The sequence below is a fragment of the Rhea pennata genome, chromosome 23, assembly GCF_028389875.1.
Source record: "Rhea pennata isolate bPtePen1 chromosome 23, bPtePen1.pri, whole genome shotgun sequence".
Taxonomy (NCBI): domain Eukaryota; kingdom Metazoa; phylum Chordata; class Aves; order Rheiformes; family Rheidae; genus Rhea; species Rhea pennata.
In genome coordinates, this window is record NC_084685.1 from 8,470,735 (window position 1) to 8,491,207 (window position 20,473).

The 20,473-nt window shown below is 49.6% G+C and overlaps 1 protein-coding gene across 1 annotated transcript in view; it reads right to left on the bottom strand.

Annotated features, from left to right (window-relative positions):
• The window catches only part of GRIK3 (glutamate ionotropic receptor kainate type subunit 3), a 122,696-nt gene that overhangs the window by 36,853 nt on the left and 65,370 nt on the right, over positions 1-20,473 (bottom strand). The window contains exons 4-9 of the mRNA XM_062594334.1: positions 20,271-20,452; positions 15,876-15,929; positions 11,188-11,361; positions 8,360-8,503; positions 4,790-4,897; positions 178-291 (exon numbers count right to left, since the gene is read on the bottom strand). Coding sequence (XP_062450318.1) covers positions 178-291; positions 4,790-4,897; positions 8,360-8,503; positions 11,188-11,361; positions 15,876-15,929; positions 20,271-20,452 — 776 coding nt within the window. The remainder of the gene's footprint in view (positions 1-177; positions 292-4,789; positions 4,898-8,359; positions 8,504-11,187; positions 11,362-15,875; positions 15,930-20,270; positions 20,453-20,473) is intronic.

Genomic DNA, 20,473 nt, shown 5'->3' on the forward strand with positions numbered 1-20,473 from the left:
CCAGGTGTGGGCAGAGCGGAGAGCAGGAGCCCAGCTCTGCACCCGGGGCTCTCCGTGCCCTCGTGCGGCTTTCTGAGGGACTGGCAAGTCGGGAGTGGCGTGCTGCGAGTTGTCAGGGGGATTGCATGTCCCAGAGATTTACACGTAGATGGAAAAGAGAGGCCTGCAGTCTCCTACCAGGACAGTGGTGACGATTAGAGATCTGTTGCTCAGCGAGTCGGTGACATTTGGCCCTCGTCCCTTGGAGATTTCCGTGATATTCAAGCCGTCCGAAGGGCTCCACACTCCAACCTGGAAGAAGCAAGCAAGCAAATGAATCAACACCTAGCTCACGTTATTCAGTCGCTCTCAGCATCCTACTGGTCTGGAAAAAATGGAGTAGCTTCCCTCATCTGTAGAAAATGGAAGCAAAGCTGAAATTATCATCTTGTATCAGCTGAATAGAAGATTTGCATTAACCCTTCAGTTGCAGGTCACTCCACCTGCACGTGTATAATACCCAACCCTTATGCTGCCTTTAGAAGGATACAGGTGCATTGAAGAAGACCACGATAACTACCATTTAGGAGCTGAATGAACAATTTGCAGTGGTTTTGTGGAGTACACACAATCGAAATGTGCTGAAGAGTCAACTCTGGGCAAGAGCAAAACAGAACAAAGTAAACAAGCAAAACTATGAGGCCGTTTTCTTTCATTTTAATTCTTTTGTTTTGATGGGAAGAATTAAAAACAATTTGAGCAGCTTTGCAAATCGCTGATATGGACCATTTCTATTTTCTGCACAAAGGCACAGACTCGCTTTTATAACGCGTTCCCCTCAAAGGGCCTCGGCCCCAGCATCTCCAGCAGACGTGATCAAGTGCGCTCTGGGCTGCGGTGTAGGGCACTATTGACTGAACTCTTGGTTTGCTCTGTCCAGAGCAGAAACACCTCCGTCCGGTCCCTGGCGGAGGCCAGGCGGGTGCAGGACTCCCCCTGCGCGGCGGCGCCCGGGAAAGGCAGAGCGCCCGCAGGCGCGGCGAGCGGGGAGCTGCTGTGCTTTCCCTCCCTGCGACGGGGCAGTTGCCTCTGCTGTGCTTGTCCCGCTTAGAGGCACATTGAAGTCATCTACCGGGAGGCAGCGGTGCCTCTCCCGAGCAGAACCATCGGGGGCGAAGACTGCTCGGGCACGGGCGCATCGGCTCCGCTCCGCATCTCTTCGAGGTGCTCTTTTTTTCCCAGGCTGTCAATTTTAATGCATTTTTAGACTTTGAAGAGATCTACTGACCCAGAAATAGCAAAACATGTTTCTATTTAAGAGAAGTCTTTGGAGGCAGCACTGGCTAGCGCCCGGCGACAGGGAGGTAACACGCCCCGAAAGCTGCGGGGATATGGGATTGCTGCCAACGAACGGAGCAGGGTGGCCATGCGGCCGGCCTGGCAGCGAGAAAAACACATACCCGCGGGGAGATGGGAAGAGATCGTCCATCTCGGGGTTCCTACTGGGAGAGGTAAGTGAGAGAGAAACCTGCAGCAGACAGCTCAAACACGCCGGGGAGACAGGAGCTTCCAATATTTTATTTATTCTTATTTTTAAGATACTCCAACCTCTTCAGCAGTCCAAGGAGAGGACTTGGTTTTACTGCATCCCCAAAAAGAGACTTTGTAATGAGGAATGCTGCCTGGCAAAAAAAATTCATAAATTCTGAAAGAGTTTCCATGAACTTTGTGAAAGGCTCTAAATATTTCAGGTAAATCAGGCAATTCTCCTTGTCTCCCTTCAGTCACAGCACAGCTGCAATGTCAAAAGATTATTACTATGCATGGAAAAAAAGAAGCAGGAATCTAAGAGACCTCTACTAGTGCTGCAGCTAAGTTGCTTTAAGAAAATGAAATACATGGAACTTAAGACTGACTCAATCAGTTTTAAATATTGAAAAAGGAAAGAAAAAGAAAAAAAGTGCATTAAGTGTGTGAGTCAGATAGTCAAACTACATGTAATTATGTTTGGTTAATACTGCTGTAATCCCTGGAACATCCAGGAGCTATAAGGATCAGGAGTTCAATCCTGAAGCTCAACAAACACAAGCTATTATACATAATGCAGGATCCGCGTGGGATTTGTTTGTAGTTTGGCATTTTGTTATTTCAGATTAGCTATTGACAGAAACCTAGTATCAACAGAGATTTGACATCGATACTTTAAAATCCCTCTAGAGTTGGCAAGAAGCTTTTTAAAAAATAATAGTGGGAATTGTGAAATCTCTGAATTGATGGAGATCAAGCACAAAAGCTGAATGACTGCACAGAATATGCATCAAGGTTTGGCGGCTTCCCCCGGGCTTTATGTGACACACACTAGTAATAAATACAGCTAGTGCCAGTCTGCAGCACACTTGAAGAGTGTTAGTTTGACAGATAGGTGCTGTGGTTGTACATAAACATTAGATTCATACGGTGTCCAAATACTTGCCACATTTTTCTAGTATTTTACCCGCACACAGCTCTCGCCGTCGGTGCGCTGTGCTCCAAACCGGCGCGGGGGAGTTTCTGTGGGATTTCTGAAGGCGAGTAGCTGTCGGGGGGGGGGGGGGTAGAAATTCAGGTGTGAATTTCCCGTCAATTTAGTGTTGCAAATCAGTGTCCCCATTGGAGGCACTGCTCAGAGAAGAGACTTTGCCGGCGCTAGCAGCACTGGGCGCCGCAGGCACGGGACAGCCGGATACGCTCAGGAAAACCTCATCGGCAGAGCAAGCTTTTCCACTCTCCGGTTTGGCTTTATCGATCTCGGCCTCTTCCTCAAGCGCTAATGTTCTGAGCTATCATTTTCTTTTCCATGTATCAAAAAAGCACTGGATCCATCTCTTCTTGTCTAGGAGACTTTCAGTCTTTGGTAAATGCTGTTTTTTCAAAATTGAAGAATTTTGCATGACAGGGTGATTTTGATGCAGTTTAGACTCTGAACATTTTTGGTGATTACTACTTTAGAGCTGTCAAAAATCCAAATGGAATAATACAACTTTTTCTTTTCTTGGCTTGGGAATATTTTAAGTGTCTCAATATTTCCTGTTAAATGTTAAGTGGAAAATTTTATTTTTCAATAGTTTGAAGAAAAAAATGAAGCTGCAGAGCTCATTTCCTACTCCATTCTGGTGAAAAGGCAGCTTTTCACCAGGGCTTCGCTCTGCCCCGTCGCCACCGCGTCCCTGCGCAGAGCTCTGCCGGGCTGCAGCTGAGACTGAAGGTCGCTGGGTTTTTTTGAAGTAACATTTTCTTTATTCTGCGTTTCACACCAAAATGAATCCACTAGGAGAGTGCAGTGGTGACCTTGAGATTTTTTACACGAGGCAAAGAGCTACCACTGTGGTGTGAAAGCATGGCAGCAATTTATTTTAAAGAGAAGGAAAAACAAGCGGCGAGAAAGCGGGCTGGGGCAGGGGAGGCGCTCGGCCCCGGGAGCCGCAGCGCTCCGAGCCGGGGAGCCCGGCGGAGGCTGCCCCCGAGCGCTGCGTCATTAATTCCCCGGCCTTCCCCGGGGAAGTCGTGCGTGCCTCTCGGGCTGCTTGCTGCGCGCCTGGTTGAAAACTCCCTCTCTGCGTTCCCAGCTGGCACTTGCTGCCGTGCGCGAAGCCTCTCTGCATGCCCAGCGCCGGCAGGACTCGGCGCTCCGTCCGCAGCTGCCAGCGAGGCACCGTGCGAGTGTCTGAAGCAGCTCTGCTCTGGAAGGGGAATTGCTCCCCAGTAGCCAGCTTTTTCCTGTAAAGCTGCAGGCGAGACACTCGATAGCAGCCTGCGGACCCAGAATTACCCCAGGGAGGCATCAGCTCCTCAGAGTGCTTCCTGGCCTCGGCCGGCACTGCCTGGCGGCGGATTAGAGCAGAGCACCCGTGAATTGGTGACGGTTGGCGTAAGCTGTGCACTGCGCAGTCCGCTCTTCGTTTTAGGCCACTTGCTGCTCTATTTTGTCTATATAATTAATTGATCCCCCCTTGAAAATGGTATTTTAGCAGCTTCAATGGTTTGCATATTGCTTTTTTTTTTTTGAAAAGTAATTGAAGAAAAGGAAATGAAAACCCCATGAACACCTGAGAATCAAATTTGCACATCAGCATTGCAGTTCTGTGCCCAGGGGAGAGCTGCACTAATTAGGAGGAAGGGAGCCTGCGCTCTCTGCACCACCACGGCTGCTCTGGATGGCTGCGAACAGCGGCCGCTGGACAAAACCCTGCGGCCAGACAGGCCAGCACAGGCCCAAGCAGGTCCTCTTACTGCTCCTTCAATAACACAGAAAAAAATTAAACAAAGATACGCACTGTCTCCTCCTCTAAAATCTAGGCTGTAATAAGCTGGTACCATTTCCAAGCCTTCAGCAATTTTTACTCAAGGAAGTCACACCAAGCTGATGCTTTCACGAGCTGCTGCCTCCTTGGGAAAATACCAGCATTTTGCAAGCAAGTGCAGCAGGATGGAGGGTGGGACAGGTTTTATTCCTTCCATCTTCTGCCTGGGCAAGGAGATGTTAAGGGCTGCTCAGAAAGTTTATTCTGCCTCCGCTCTTCTGCCATATCCCAGCAAAGTGCCACAAGCACTTATGCAACTGGGAACTAATCCCACACACAGTGCTTCAGGGCTAGTGAGTCACAGATGAGGCATGGAAAAGGATCTGAGAAATCCCACAAAGTAAATATCCTTTTATATATAACACAGAAAACATGGAAACAGTAAGGCTACCAACCATTTTCTCTGTTGCCTGAGCAGATCTTTCAAAGGTAGGGTAGCCCATAGCTCTCGTAAGACAAACTCTGCCTACCTTTTCAAGCCCATCTTCTTTGAGGCTGATGATGTCCAAATCAAAATCTGTCCGTAAACCACTAGTTTTGTTAAAGACAATCCGTCCAGTTAATCCTTCCCACTGGGCCTGTGAAAGGGAGAAAAAATAGCAGGGCTGTTACTTGGTATCATAAATAATCTTTTGCCTTCTGCTGTACAAGACTCTCTTTTACTTAGTCCTTGCACTGGTAGTTTCTCCCTAAAGAGCAGGATTAATTAATAACCATCTCCATCACTGCTCAGACTGCAGACTGAGCTGGAGATTTTCATAAGTCTCTTAAAGTCCTTGCCACAATTTTTGTTAGCACCTTTTGTGTTCAACAGCTGTTCAGGACATGATGACTCAGTAGAAAACTACCTGCATTTATCATGGCATCCTTGTGCGCGGCATTTATCCTTGTAGTGCTGAGAAGTGCTGGGCAGTGGGGAGCCTGGGTTTGGGACAATTCCAGTCAACCCCATAAATAAAGAACCCTTATTTGCATGAACTTGCTGGTGCTTCCAAGGCACATGGAAGCTAAAAAGTGCTGAATACTTCCCTCCCTTATTTCAGATGGGAAGTGGAGCATGAGAGTCTAGGAAGTGAAGACTTTGTCCCTGCTGACAGGCTCCGTCACTCTAGAGCAGGCATGGGAATACAGGTAGGACAGTGGTGGGTCAGCGCTCCTTGTCCAGTTTACGGCAGTTCAGCTTAAGCCCTGGGGCAGGTCCCAGAGATGATATCAAAGTGCATTTTTGGAGATTTTCAGAGCTTGACTAGCCAAGGTCCTGAGCAACCTGGCCTAACTTGGGAGCTAGTCCTGCTTGGAGCAGGCTGTTGGAGTAAAGGCCTCCAGAGCTCCTTTCCAGCCAAAGTTATTCCATGACTCCATTTCCCTCCCAGTGTGTATTCTGCACACCAGACCAGAATTCACCTGTCCGATTTGGGAGGTGAGAAGACCCCAAACACGAGGCGCTAGCAGTGGTAGCAAAGAGGTGCTAAGTGACAGCATGGTGTATGATGCCTGCTCTGCTGCGGGTCACTGTGGGATGTGCTGTGACCCCTCCTCGAGGTACTTTGTGACCGTAGGATACTCCTGCAATAGTGCTCGGCTGTCGACAGCAGTTACTACTTCACAGCCCTGTTTCGGCAATAGACAGTTCGGTTTCGGGCTCTTTCTGCCGAGCGGCTCAGACGCGGCGGGTCCTTCCTTCCCTGGGAACGTGTTTCCTCTACGGGCAGGGGAGCTTAACGCATCCCAGCGTGGGGAAGGCGGCATCATGTATCCTCCTGGGGAACGGCTGGCATATTTCCCTGCAAATACGCTCCTCTGGCTCTTCCTCATTAATTCCCAAGGAATAACGACAGCGCCCTCAGCCCTGCCACCCCAGCGCTGTGGGGAAGGCTGCGCTCGCTTTGCTAATTTGGGCGTGCAGGCGGTGGCCCGTGGGCCGCGGAGCGCCCCGGGAGCGCGGAAGCCGCGGCGTGTTTAACGCGCCCGCGGGAAGCGGCGCAGCGCGTGCTGAGCGCGGCACCTCCCCGCCGGGCGCCCGCTACCCGCGCATGGGGCCGGGGAGCGGCGGCCGCGCTGCAGCCTCCCTCCCTGCTGCTGCTGCTCGGTCTCTACCGGAGTTTAGAGGGAGCAATTACTGCGTGTGCTGATTGCAGTGGGGAGGAGGCTTATCCCTGCAACCAGCTGACACCGTGCCAGCGAGGGAAACAACAGGCAGGCGCTCGAGTGTGAGGCTCAGGGTAATTTGCAAAAGGAGCCAACCAAACAAATTATTTACACTGTCTTTTGGCAGCCAGCTGGAGCAGCTTTCTGCAGAAGGGAACAAAACACGAAAAAGGAGAGAGAGAGAGAGAGGCAGAGGGAGAAAAGATACAATCTTCGGGGCCTATTAAGAAAAAAGTTCATGCTCTTGCTGCAGTGGGAACAATTCTTCCTTTCTGCTCCCCGAGGGCTTGCAGCCCGGGCAGCTTGGAGGCACCTGGCGCAGGCGTGCTCTCGCTGCGCTGGCCCGGCTGGGGTCTGTAGATGATGCTGCAGCTCAAACCCTAATAACAATTAACAATGTACTTCTACTCTTTTATGTTTAAAAACTTTAGGGGGTTTTATGGCCAGCTGTTTCAACGCAGCCTCCTCTTGTATACCATACTGCAGCTGCTTTCATAATTTCCACAGGCAGACAAGTTTAAAAAGGCCTCAGGGTAAACAGGGCTTTTTCATCACAAAGATCTCTGGTGGGGTTTGTAATATCTTCCTGCAGCTCTAGCTTCCATTTTCCCCCTCCTTTTTTGCAGACATGGGGGTGAGTGCAGGGTGTGCACGCGAGGCGACTCTGGGCAGAGCTCCTGGCCACCCCTTGCTGCAGCTTCCCTCTGCTGCAGCCCCTTGGTAAGCTATTGCTCATGAACACCTGTGGTTTGCGCCTGTTCGCATGCTTTTGCCAGATGCAAACAAACAGTTATGTGGGCTGAACAGAGGAAAATCACAGTGACTCAGAGCAGAGAGCGAATGAAGCTGCCTCCTTGCTCCCCTGGCTCCCTTCTTGCTATCCCCACCGCTCCGCCAAGGCCTCCGTCGGCACACGGGCACAGCTGTGCAGCGCGGCCAGCTTTGCCACCGGGGTTTAGCTGCACCGAAGGCCTCTTGTGGCCCCCAGCAAATGTTCCTGTCAAAGGCAAATGGCTATTGCTCTGCTAGGAAATGGTCTTGTAAAGAGAGTGGTCCAACTGCTCCTGACGCACGAGGCGGCAAGGGCAAGTCTCAGCACGGAGGAATTTAGCATGTTTTGGATGTTTTGCTGTGCCTGCACTGATGTTATCTGGAAGGCAAAGACAGGGTGTGGATGGTGCAGAAGCTCAGCGCTGGCTTTTTTACAGAGGGTAGGTGCTTTTAATAGCTAATACTTAAAAGATATTAAGCCCTCAAGAGCCATCTTTTCTTTAGCCAAAGTAACACACCATTACAATTAAATAAGCAGTCCCCAAACCTAGCCTAGATACTTGCTCGTATACACAAGTGATATAATTCCCTGAAGGGTCCTCAGTGAAACCCTGTGCACCCAAACATTGCTTCTCTGTCATGGTTTTGGGAGGAGAAGGAGACTGGATCATGCAGTGGTCTGAGCAGGAAACGAGGAAAAGAAATCTGGGCTTCTTGGGTCCCAAGTCAAAATGTGACCCTGAGCTACTCCAACATGCCAGATGAATTCCCTCTCAGGGAACTTCAAAGTCAGCAGAGCTTCCTCACGGCTTTGTTCAACCCTGAAAATTTAAGGTTAATTTTTAGACTATTTCATGTAAAGTAGTGCCTGCTGATATGCTACCATCTTTGCTTTCTTCTCCCACACAGAATTTTTCCCTTCTGGGTAAAGTCAGCAGTCTGATGTATGTCTGTGCTTCCATCCATTTGCACTGACCCCAGCAGGGGAGGATTTTTATAATCCCGTAACTGCAGAACTCTGCCATGTGCCGCCGTACCTGTGCTTTGAGCAGCTGCACTGCTCCTGCTGTGGAAGTTTTGCATTAGTGGGAAGCAATTATGGTTGCAAATCATGCCTTTACCTCTTTTATGAAATTCATGAAGCGGCCACCAAACCTCCAGGCTTTGTGCCGATGGCACTGCAGGGAGTTAACGGTCATCTGAGGGGCTCGCTGGTAGCACACCGAGACGATGTGAACTGCGTCGTACAACAGGGCAGCGTCTGTCTAAAATAAAGGGGAACAGCATTTGTGTTGGTAGCAGTTCCACAGCAAGGCATCGCGGAGTCTTAACGCGTGTCTAGAGGAGCTGCAAGATTTCCCCCTCTGAATCACCAGCCTGCCCGGCAGCTAACAGACATGACGGTTTCTCTGTCCTGGTCCTTCCTAGTTCCTCACCTGCTTGGTGTCTAAATCTGCAAATAGCTCTGCAAAGGCAAGAGCTTTCTGCACCAGCAGGACCCGGCCCTGCCGCAGGACCAGGCTCCTGCTCTGCGAGCAGCTCCCTGGCACAGCCGGCGGGCGCCTCCGGCCCGCTGGACTCTGCAGGCACGAGGTGGGACCGTAGGGTGGTCACCGGCATCTCGAGGAGTTGCCAGGAACACATTCGCCTCTACACAAGATGAGGTGGTTCTGAACCCCTAGGCTGACCTCTCATGCAAAGCAAGTTCTCAAAACATGTACCTCTGCACATGGCAAAGCCTAATGAACACAAGCGTTTTTCTGTTACGTGCTCTTTGGACTCAAAGATCACCGTTCTCGCTTAAAATCATAGATTGTGAAAATGTCATCTGTCTGTGTGCAGCTATTCTGGGTATTTCTGATGCATTCACTACAGTGCTGTCAAACAAAGAAAGTTGCTTTTCTATACGTAGAATATAATAATAGGATTTTCGTATGTAGTCCATTTTTTCTAAGGAACGTAAAAAAAACTAACAGGAGAAAATGTTATCCAGACTACTTTATACATGGAGAAATGAGAAAAATCAGATGACTTGTCCATGGGCAGACTGTATTTTCCAAAATGACCCAGGCTTTCACTGAAATCAGAACATCACAAATTTGCAACACCTTTCTGCATTTCAGTGATCTGAACTGGAGAGAAATCCCCCCCACACACACTTCCCTGCCCCTGCCATATAATGTGATAGTTTTAGATTCAATTTGCGGTGCCCCCTCTCACCTCCAAACACTGACCAACAGAATTGGATTTATTTTTCACCCCTGATGTAGTAAGTCCTGCTAATGAAAATACATTATTTGCTGGCTTTCAAGAACACTAGAAAACAGATGTGAGTACAGCAGCAACACAGTCAAACAAAATAACACAGCAAACAGCAGGGCAAATATCCAGCAGAACGTGGCCGTAGAGAAAATCCTGCAGCACTGGCAGCCGTCCCCACGACCGTCCTTCCCTTCACGCCCGAGCGTGAAGAGCAGGCACCCGACCTCGCGCCGGGGGCTCGAATTCGTAGCGTTACGGACAGGAGGTGGATTCGCTGGCCGGGGGCGAAGGGCGCGCCGTACGTGTGAGCACCTTCGTGGTGAATTACGTACTGCAACGCCTCGCTGGGTCGGGGCGCCGCTGGGTTGGGTACCGTGCAAACCGCCGTGAAGGGCAGGATGCCCCGGGGAGGTGCGTGGCAAAGAGCGGGCGAGGAGCCGGGGACGCGGGGGGCGGTGTGGCAGGCAGCACGCCGCTGTAATGGGGCAGCGCTGTGGGGCAGGCTGAGAGCGAACGAGGGGGCTCTGCTCTAAGGGAGGCAAGGGACAGGGGGGGACGTGAAGGAGCTGTTTCAAGTTGGAGGTCTGGGAGGCTGCTTTGGGGTAGGGGTCTGGCAGTGCGAAGGGAAGGAAGGAGGAAGGCAGCCAGCAACTGCGGGGGTCGGACACAGCCTCGCGGGAAGGCAGATGGGCGAGCAGGTGCTCTGCCTTCAGAGCAGAAACTCAGCAGAGTGGAGCTGCCATCAGACCCTGAAAGGAGTCATCAAAACTGCAGCAAAGTCCATTTTTGGACACGGATTTGGCTGTTTTTCCCTAACTCAGTCTTAATGAATTGCCTGGCCCAGCCTAGCCATGCGCTGTGCTCCTAGTCCCTGGGAGCTGGGGCATTTAGCACCTTTTAGCAACTGCGTGGGGAAATCAAGGCTGCGGGGAACCATGCAGCTGGCTCATCTCGTGGGACGTGAGCGCTCCTTCTCCCCCACGCTGTTCCCTGCGCTTGAGTGGAGACTTGCAGAGCGATCACCCTACCCTGCCCTGGAAACCAGACTGGTGGAAGAGCAAATTCCCTTTCCAGACCGGGTACATGGAGTTTGTGGCACTTAGAGCTGGTACCTTTGCAGGTCAGTGAGCACTCGCTACATCTGCACATCAGGCGAGTGCAGACAAATCCTGCTGCACTTTAGCACAGAGCACTATATCCAGCTGATTGCAGCTCCCTCTCCTCTTGTTCCCAGCACAAAATAGCCAGGGCACTTCCCCGCTGTGCTTGGCATTCCCCAGCTTGCCCCTTTCTGGAGCTGAAAGCTTTGAATTTTGCAGGTCCTGGGGTCAGCTTTTTACTGGGAAGAAGAGAGGGGAGTGGAGGAGCCCTGAGAGCTGGCTGCATGCTTAAGATGACAGCGTTGTCTCCCCAAAGTGACAGTCTCTCTGCAGTCGGGTTTGCAAAAGGACGGTGCAAATAAGGCAGTACCGTGCAGGGGTTTCACCAGAAGAGCTCGCTGCATTTTAAGGACAGTTACCAAAGTGTGCAACTAACCACACTGGGAAGGGTGCCAGAGATTAGCTGTTACTAGTGCAAGAACTGATAGATACAGCATTTGCTTAGGTCTTACTGAATGTTACTGCCATCCCTCCCAGACTGGTTTAGTTCCCAGACTTCGCCTATGCTTTGTTTAAATTTCTCATACCATCATGACGCCGTCCAGCAGGCCCAGCTCTGCCTTGGGCGCTGACTGCAGCCGCTCCATGGACCACTTCTCGACGATGGAGGCCACGTGCGGGTTCTCCACGTTGAGGATCCGGAAGCCAGTCAGGTTCACTCCAGAGTAGCGATATGGTTCTAGGTCTAATGCATAAAGATCCTTAAAAAAGAGAAACCAGTTTAAACATTTTGTTTAGCTTTGTTTTGTTCATCTTTTCTGTGTCAGTATGTATCTGTGTATGGAGTTGGAGGAGGCAGAGCCCATGGGAGGCGGCAATGAGCACAGTGCCCTAATGAATTTGGTGACTTGTCCTCTCTATGGCCAGCAATCATTACTCGCCAAAAGACAGGATTTTTACGTGTTGGTGGAATTAGGGTGTCGTACGTGTGAGTTCACCTGCACCCAGCAAAGAGAAGCCCCTGCGCGAGAGCTCACTGTCTAAATAAAACAGACAAGCAAATTGTGGGGAGAAAAGCAGGATTGGGAGCTCTGTAGGAGATGAAATGGTTAGGATCAGCTTGGGATCGCTGCAGAGGAGTCGGGAACTGATCCCTCTGAACCTCTGGGCTGATCCCTTAACGGCACGGCCTGCAGCCGCCCGGCTGTCTGCGGCAGCGACCGCTGATCGGGGCGGTCCTAACCCCGTCTGGCAAGGGTGGCAGCAGTGCCCGGGGCCGGGCCGCTTCTGGCGGCAGGACAGCTTTATCATTGCCTGGGAAGTGCCGTTTCACGTGCTGGGGGTGAGGCAATTAATAATGGCAGCAACAGTAATAGTAATAGCAATGATGACAGTGTGCCTGAACTGTGCAAGTATCAGGGCATGAGCTGAAAGCCTTGGCCAGGGGCAGTGACTCTCTGGTGGTATTCTCCATTCCCCATGTGCTCCCTGGGGCTGAACCATTCAGTCCCATCTCCAAAGCTCCCAGCTATCTGAAACCGTGAAAAATGAGGCTTGCAACCACTGGCGGGGGAAGCAGAGCTCGTGTATGTGAAGCTCCCTAGGGCTTTTCTGGGGAGAATTTGCTCTGAGTGCTGAAGCCCACAAGGTGCTGCAGATGACAGAATAACTCCAAATTTGGAATGTCAATTTGCAGACTGCTATCAAAGAGGAACTAAGACTCATTTCTTGACATTACGACCAGCCTACACAGTCTGCAAGTGAATGAGTGTGCCCTGTATACAATTCAAAAAAAATGCCAGCCAGGCAGTCCTCAGCTCTGCTGGCAGCCAGCCCACCAGCCATCACTTGGCAGGCGGCAAGGAAGAGGGCATTTGGAGGCCTGTGCACTTCTTTAATGCATCTTTTGGCTCCGTCACACATTAAATGTTACCTTCAGGTTCGGGAGGTCTGGAACTCGAAGCCTCGTGACTAGTCGGAGTAGTTTCGGGTTGGACTGCACGCCAAGAGCATCCCACAGCTGTTCTGCTCAGCAAAACCCAGAGCAGCTGACCCAGGGGAGCTACGAGCTGTTTGTTTAATGGGGCATATATAGTCAGATGTTATCCTGAACAGTTTCTGCAAGTGTTCACTGGTAGTAAAAATGTGGGCAAGTGGAAAGGCAACATCACTGTCACTGTGATAGAAGGATGGCGATGAATATGGCAACTGTATGCATTGCTCTCATGAAAGATTAAAAACCCCAAGTTTAAATACAGTATGAGAGCATGTAGCTGTTGCTGTTCTGTATGCTGTGGCCCGCACTGGTGCAGAGGGACCAAGGGGAATTGCTGGGCGCACATCGCTGCCCTGGGAGGCAGAGCCATGCTGCCAGCCGCCCGGCACGCGGCCGAGCGCCACGCGCCCCGGGGCCGGCGGGGCAGCTGGAGGAGCAGTCGCCCCAAAATGCACCGCCCTGAGCAGAGCATAGCAAAACCAGCACCTGTGGGCGACCGAGGCTTCAACTTCAGTGGGAGAGCTGGGAATTCTTACAGCTGTTTTCCTTTAATAAGTTTTGGGGTTTGATCTTTTCCTTAAACGCTGGCTTCTGACTTTGCGCCCCCAAGGTGCACTGTTGATGGATGCCGTGTTTTAATCTGCAGGTGCGGCCAGGGACTAAGTCATTAATCACACCCACAGAACAGTTCAGGGGTTTTTTTATTGTCTTTTTTTTTTCACCTGAAACATTGCAAGTCTCCATGTCTTGTTAAAGGGCATCATGCAAACCAAGCCATGATGTTGACTTTTAAATGACTTATTGTAACTAAGGACAAATAGAGTTGTCTAAGCTCAGACAGATGTTTGTATCGTCTGGATATCAGGATGTGCAGCGGGCAGTACCTGACCCCTGGGGCAGTTCTTTCAGATTTTTATATCTTTTTGTCAGACATTTCAGTTTGTTTTCTGGAAACAGCTGTGGGGAATTAATATTTGGTTGCAAAAAACCCCTCAAGATGTAGCTTCATGCGACAAATTTAATCTGCAGAGCTCCAGGCCTCGCAGTCTGCTTCGCACTGCTGTCACACTGCCAGCACTGGCCACCTTTCAGATCCTCCCCGTATTGTGGGTGCCCTCCCCGTCCGGCTGCTCCCCACTGCCCCTGCCTTTCACCGGGTTCCCGGGGAAGCCAAGTTCCCATTAGCTCCCTTGATGGTTCCAGTTTAACTCTCAGCTGCTATTTGATTTATCATCTCCTGGAATTGGAGGATAATTAGGAATGCAAGGTGATTTTCAGAAAGTTTGGGGCTTGGGGAGAGCTGCCCTATCAGTTTGTGCTCCTGCGCAGCCATGATCTACAAACTGAAACGTCTGGGTCTGTTTTCCACCTCATCTACATTTCCCTTCATTCATTATTTTTTGTGCTGCAGATTAACTGTCACCTCCAGCCTACTGCCTTTCTGGGAGTTTTATTCTCAGCATTTCTGTGAGGCCCTTCCCCCTTCTTACATACGCTCTCATCTCTCCCAGTTACAACCCTCAGCTTGAGATCATTCCTGGGAGGTGATGCTGACACTTGATCCTCACCAGATGTAGCATCCACAGCGCTAGGACGCTGGGACACGCTACGAAAGCGGGAGTCCGGAGCCGGGCATGGCCCGCGCGCCGTCGGGGGAAAGCTCTGCGTGGAAGCCCCGCTCCCGATGCCAGCGGGTCGGTGTGCGGCGAGCGCTCGTGCACGCAGCCGGCGCGGCAAGGTCGAGGCCGTGTTTGTACAGCACCGTGCGTAATGGCCTCGGCCTCAGATGAGCCCCCAGCACTGCTCTGAGGGTGGTGGCAGTTACCTGTGTACCTCACTATCTGAATAGAAATCACGCTGACGAACTCAAAACGTCATGGATCTCAGGTATGCTTAGTTTAACAAGATACCTGATTATCAACACCAGTGGAAAACTGTTTTAACTGAGCACCGAATCGGGAGCAGCCAGGCTGGACGCGTACTTTCGAAGGCAGCTCAGGGCGCGGGCAGTGGCTCGGCGCAGCCGTGCTGGCTTCTGGCTTTCTGTAACTCGCAGCAGAAGTGACAGCAGGCATTAGGGAAACTTCTGTATTTGTAAGGGCTCGTTTTTACAAGCGGCTGAGAAATCCCTAGAAGTGTCGATCTTAAGGGGGTTGTCACTGATCGGGACTTTATGGTATGTAAAAGCTGTGCGTACGTTAGACAGCGACTCAGAAGGGTTTCTCCTTCTCTGTTAGGAAAGCCTGAGATAAGGCCCTTCATGTTGAAGGCAGTGAACTGTACTCTTGCTGCCTAGCAAAATGTTGAAGCATTTCATGCCAAGTGTTGATACGCTGTACTCAGTATTGACTAGGGACCCTTTAGAAACATTCAGTATAACATAATAGACTAATTCATTAGCACCCCATGGGTCTAGTACTGTAGAAGCTGAAGCACATGCATTGCAAGCTAGGAAAACATCGCCTTAAGGAATGACAGATTAAAATATCTTTCCCAAGATATAACTGTTATTTCAGGAAAGTGGCATTAATTGTGATTGCTTATCTATTAATTTATTATAATTCTTTTTTTTTCCACCTCCAGGCTGTACCTACACATGAAATGAACTCTAGGCTCAGCTGGGGCTGATTAATAGGAGGTTATCTGGGAAATGCTTAAAGCTGCCTGGAATAGATAATGGCAGCAGGGGTAATTAAAATGTCTTTTGCATTTGAAAAATAAATGTTGCAGTTTTTAAGGGTTAGTTTAGTCTGTTTCTTTCCTAAAGGCAAAAAGAAAAATTGGATTTTCAAAATCGCACAAAATTCAGCAGAATACTAGACAGTAGCATCCTGAATGGAAATAAAAGTGGCATGCCAAACACCCCAAACCAAAATGCCTCCTGGAATCAGAGAAGAGCTGGCCCCTGTTAATGAGACTGAAGTTAATTTCAAGCTGAGTTCTTCTCACACAAAATAAGCCTGTAATGTTGCACTATTGACCACAGTAGAGATGGTCCTGGGGCTTAAATGCACAGGTGTATTTGCACTGGGCTGCAGATTCACAGGTACGTTCATCTTCCAGGGTCTGTATAGTTGCAATGAAATCAAAATGACTGAGAGGGGAAATATAGACATCCTTCTCCCTTGCATTTCCCACCACCGTAACGTCCTGCAGCCGTGCCACATGCACACAGGGAGGGCACCCCGCCAGCCCTCCCGCTCTTTAAAGGACCTCCGCGTTTTCCACTGAGGCTCAGCAGCGAGTGTGAAAGGTGTTTGCACAGATTAGATACTTTACCAGAGTGGTGAAGATGAAGTGGTAGTATTCTGTCATCATTCCCATTGCCATGGCCTTAAGGAGAGTAGGGAAAGGAGGTTAGTGTGAGCAGATACAACAATATAACAACTGTGCAAAATAAACCACTAAACAGCTGATCTGGTGCATGCAGCAAAGCATAACTGAAATGGGGGGGGGGGTTGTATTTCCCTACTCAAACAAGAGGCAATCTTACACAAACCTGCACAGAATGCCAATAAAGCAGCCTGTTCTTATGGTTACAAGACTATGTGCTGGCTTAAAAAGCTAGAATAAAAGGTTTTTTATTTCTTATATTTGTATTTCTGTTGCTCTGCACCTCATGTCCCTCAGCATCCCTGCATACAACACATGCATAGAAATGTCTGTGTGTCAATCCTTTCTGAGTATAATAGCCAAAAGAGTCTAATTACCATGTAGGACTGGATTTAGAAATACTTCCTGGGACAGTAAAGGTATGGGGAGAAGCGAGGACATCTCCCATCCCTCAGCCCTTGGAGATTGTGTCCGTGCTGGCCAGCTCTCAGACAGATGAAGCTCTGTGGGCGCAGCCCTGGCACAAGGGGTGGTTCTTGCACATTGCCGGGATTTGTGTAGGTGAGCATGGGAAAAATGTGCTGTTCTGTGAGGTTTATCACAAAATCATTAGGGTCCAAAGGGACCTCGAGGGGATTACTCTGTCCAGGACTTCACCACACAGAATGGAAATACGTTTCTATGAAAAGGGTCACCTTGAAATTGTTCCAAATGAAGGACGTACCTGTGGTTTTGATTGTGGGGCTGATTCTGTAAGCATGTTTTTTGGAGTAAACACATGCAAGAGTGCTTTAAAATCTCCACTGATGGGAAAGGAGCTGTAAGTCCCCCTAGGAAATACTTGCTTCCCTTGGTTTTCTGTTTGGTTTTGCTAAAATTACTATGTCAGAACTTGGCTCCAAGGAAGAAAGTGACAGTTTGAAAAGAAGCAGGATGTCAAACAACATGAGAAAAAGAAAGGATCCAGATTATGAGCTTATATATTGTAAGTCCAGAGTGGGACTTTATTCTGTGTTCTGTGGCCTGGAATACCCTATAGAAGCTGTGTCCATGCAGCTGTGTGCTTGCAGTCCCCCTCCTCCCCTGCCCAAGGTGGTGGATGTACAGGGCTGTGTGGTAGGTCTCTCCTGACCTGCACACCAGAGTGCAAAACCTGGAGCTCATGAAATCGTGTCCTGATATGTGGCCAATGTGCGCTGTCAGGATCACAGCCACGGGGACAGTGGTGCAGATGTAGCCAAAGAGATGATGCAAAATCAGTCGAGAGAAAGCAAAAGTATGAGATTTTGATTCACAAGGTGGTAATTCCATAGCTGACTCATCTCGGGGAGGATAAAAATTCCAGTCTTGCTATGAGAAACAAGTGCCGTGTATTTGCAGTCTGTGTGCAGAATACATCTGGATTTGCAGCGGAATCAATAAATGATAAACCTGGTGGATAAAATACAAGCAAACACCAGGAGGAGAATGGGAGCTCCATTAAAGTTAAGGCAGGCACATCTGTGCGGTGCAGAGTGCAGCAACTGTTCAAAACCAGCTGCCAGGAAGAAGAGAGAAGCTGGGAATCTAGGGAACAGATGTAAATCATTAAAAAGTGACCAAAAATGAGCAAGGCCAGAAAAACTTGGATAATGTAGGAAGGTCTTATGAACAGGCTTAACACTTTTAAGAGTTTTCTGAAATGATTTGTTTGTCCAAGAAGGTAAAATAAGGAATAGTTTGATATCTCTGTCATTCCAAGAAAATCAGACTTGCTAAACAAGTGGCACTCTCACTTGTACCCCTTGGTGCCATGGAAGCTGTTGTGTCACGATTCATGGATTACTCGTGTTTCAAAATACTGCCCAGGTTATCTGCGAACGGCCGTGCTCCTCCTGTCTTTTGGGAGAGTGTTGCATTAAATAAAGTGCGAGCAAGATCTGGACAGCCTTGAGGCTGTGCGCTTAGCCTGAGCTACCATAACGGCAGCAACTGTCTGGCCATTTTGTGTTGCCTAAAGACTGACAGTTATAAACAACAGGACGTGTTGGAAATCTGAGTGCAAGCCATGGGAGAATTTTTTTGTCACCGGTGCTGCATTAGGGCTGGCAGTGCGGTAAAAAAGCTGCAGGTCTTGCCTGCTAAGAGGAAACACTAGAGGTCAAATGTTTGTATATTTAACTGATGTATTTACTAAAATGCTGCAAAGGGCAAGTAACAAGAATAATAAAAATACATAACTGTTAGTGTTTCAGAGAGGATTCAGGCCCGTGAAGTATTAATTCCAGACAAACAAAATATGGGGCCTCTTTCCCTACTGCCTTCACGGCTCAGGTTTTCTGTGTGCTGTTGTTCTTCCAGCAGTGCAAAGCAAATGCAAAACTGCTCTGGTCTGTGCAGAAACTTTTGGGTTTACTCAGCTCTGACTTTGAGCATCCAAATTGCAGCATAAGGAGAGCATTTGAGGCATGTTTTTCTAGTCCATCCTATGGAAAAGACAAAAGCTGTTTCACAAGTGAGGACAGCTGCTGCAGATGTGCATTCCTCACTCCAGAGAGAAAAGTTAGGAAAAAACGAAGTTTCTGAATGTGCTAATCCTTCAGCAAATATGAATGCCAAGAGTGACTGAGACAGGAGGGTCGACTCCGCTCCGAGCTGTGGCAGGGTTAAACCATAATGCATACAGATAGGCAGAGAAGCCAGCCAGCGTGTGATTCGGGTTTCTACATCTTCCCAAACTCTGAAGACATTTAATATTTTTTCCTGAGCAAAAGTATACTGTATAATATTGCAAAACAGAAATCCCTGGTTTGAGTCCTGAAAAAAGCCACATGCACAGAAACACAGCCAGAAGGACTCAGGAAAACCTCTTTCCCTCTAGTCCCCCCTCTCCTGTCTTCCCTCGTTCTGTACTCGCAGTGATGAGCAGAGCAGATGGCACAATAAACTATAATAAACTGCGTAATAAGTGAACAGCACCAAACACAGCCAGCATGTTAAAATAATAGGCAGGAGGCAACGAGTCCTTCATATTGCTTTGTTTAATAACCCCTCCTAGGCTTTCCCATTCCTCTGAGCGCTTTCCTTCACTCTGCATCAAGCAGGTTGCAAGAGAAGCCTCTTTCTCTGCGCTCGCTTTTGCAGCCCTTCAGGGGACACGTTTAATCTATCTGGTAGTCTCTTGCTGGCTGATATGAGCAACACTTCTACTGGCTGCTTTTTAGAGTTCCTTGCGAGAGCATTTTCCTCTGTCTCGTGCTGACCCTGAACCGTAACGGCACATAGATATGAGGAGGTGAGCCTCAGACCTTCTGGTATGTGAAAGATGCCAGTGGAGGAACTAAGGCAGAAAGAAAAGAGGCCAATCAATGGAAAATCACTGACATCTGGCTTGAAGTCCAAGAATTACACACAGCGCTCGTAAACGGGCACAGAATGCAGTCACTCTCCGTTCTGCCCAAATCTGTGGTTTCTTGCATCAAGACACATGCGTATGGGCGTAACTCGGGTGATATCAAGCCCAAACGAAGCGTTTGAGCCAATGCCCTCTGCAGGCTCATGTATTCCCAAACCTGGGGGCTGAAGCAGCACGGAAGGGAAAAAAGATATTTAAAATCAGCAAGCATCAAAAGCCGGTAGAAGGCTAAATGAGCAGTGACAGAAGTGGCCCGGGGCAGAATTTTCCCTGATCTGCTGTTGGCAGAAGAGAGAGCAGAGGCTGCTCCGGGCGGCTGGGGCCGCGGGGCGGCAGGAGGCCGGGCGCGGGAACGGCCGCGGCGGTGCGCCGGGAGCCGCCGGCCCGCCGCAGCGCCGCACCGCGCGCACAGCTGCTGGACGCGCCTTCTCCTCCCACAGCGGTTTTGTCTGCTCTTATGGACAGTTGCGTTTTGCTACTTCCCGTTCTCTAATGATGGCTACATTTTCTGCAGAAATCCAGTAGCATCCTTAAAAAATTAAATTCAGTGAAAATTGCAAGTTTTGACTAAACAGTGTAGACAGGTTTATTTCCTCGCCTTTATTGCTACCTGTGTATCTGTGTTTCAGCTAACGCTGCTGAAAAAGGAAAATATCAGAATGTTTGTGACTGGGGAGCAGGGGGTGTTTCTCGGTGGTAATGTTGAGCTGCAGCGTGATCTTGACTTTGGTGTTTTCTCAGTACTTAATGGTGCCACATTCACATTTTTCTAAGATGGCCCTTTGTTTCAAAAACTGCGTCATTAGATCTAAAACTAAATTTACACGTTGTACGTGTAGCGTAGCTGTGGAAGGCTGCCAGAAAGCTGCAGGTCTGCCCGTCTCCCGATGGACCCAGGGCAGGACTCTCCCCGGCGCCCTTCGTCCCCGTCACCCCCGCCAGCTCACCTGCTTGAGGATCTGAGCCGCCATCACGTGGCTGCAGTCGAAGATGATGCGAAATTCCCTGCCCCGCTTCATCTCCTTGAGCAGAGGCCTGGCGTCATCGGTGTCCAGCGGGAGCTGGCGGATTTTCAGCCGGATATTGTACCGCGACGGGGCCATGATGAGCTCTTGCAGCCGTATAAGGCCTTCGGGCATTGCACAGAGAC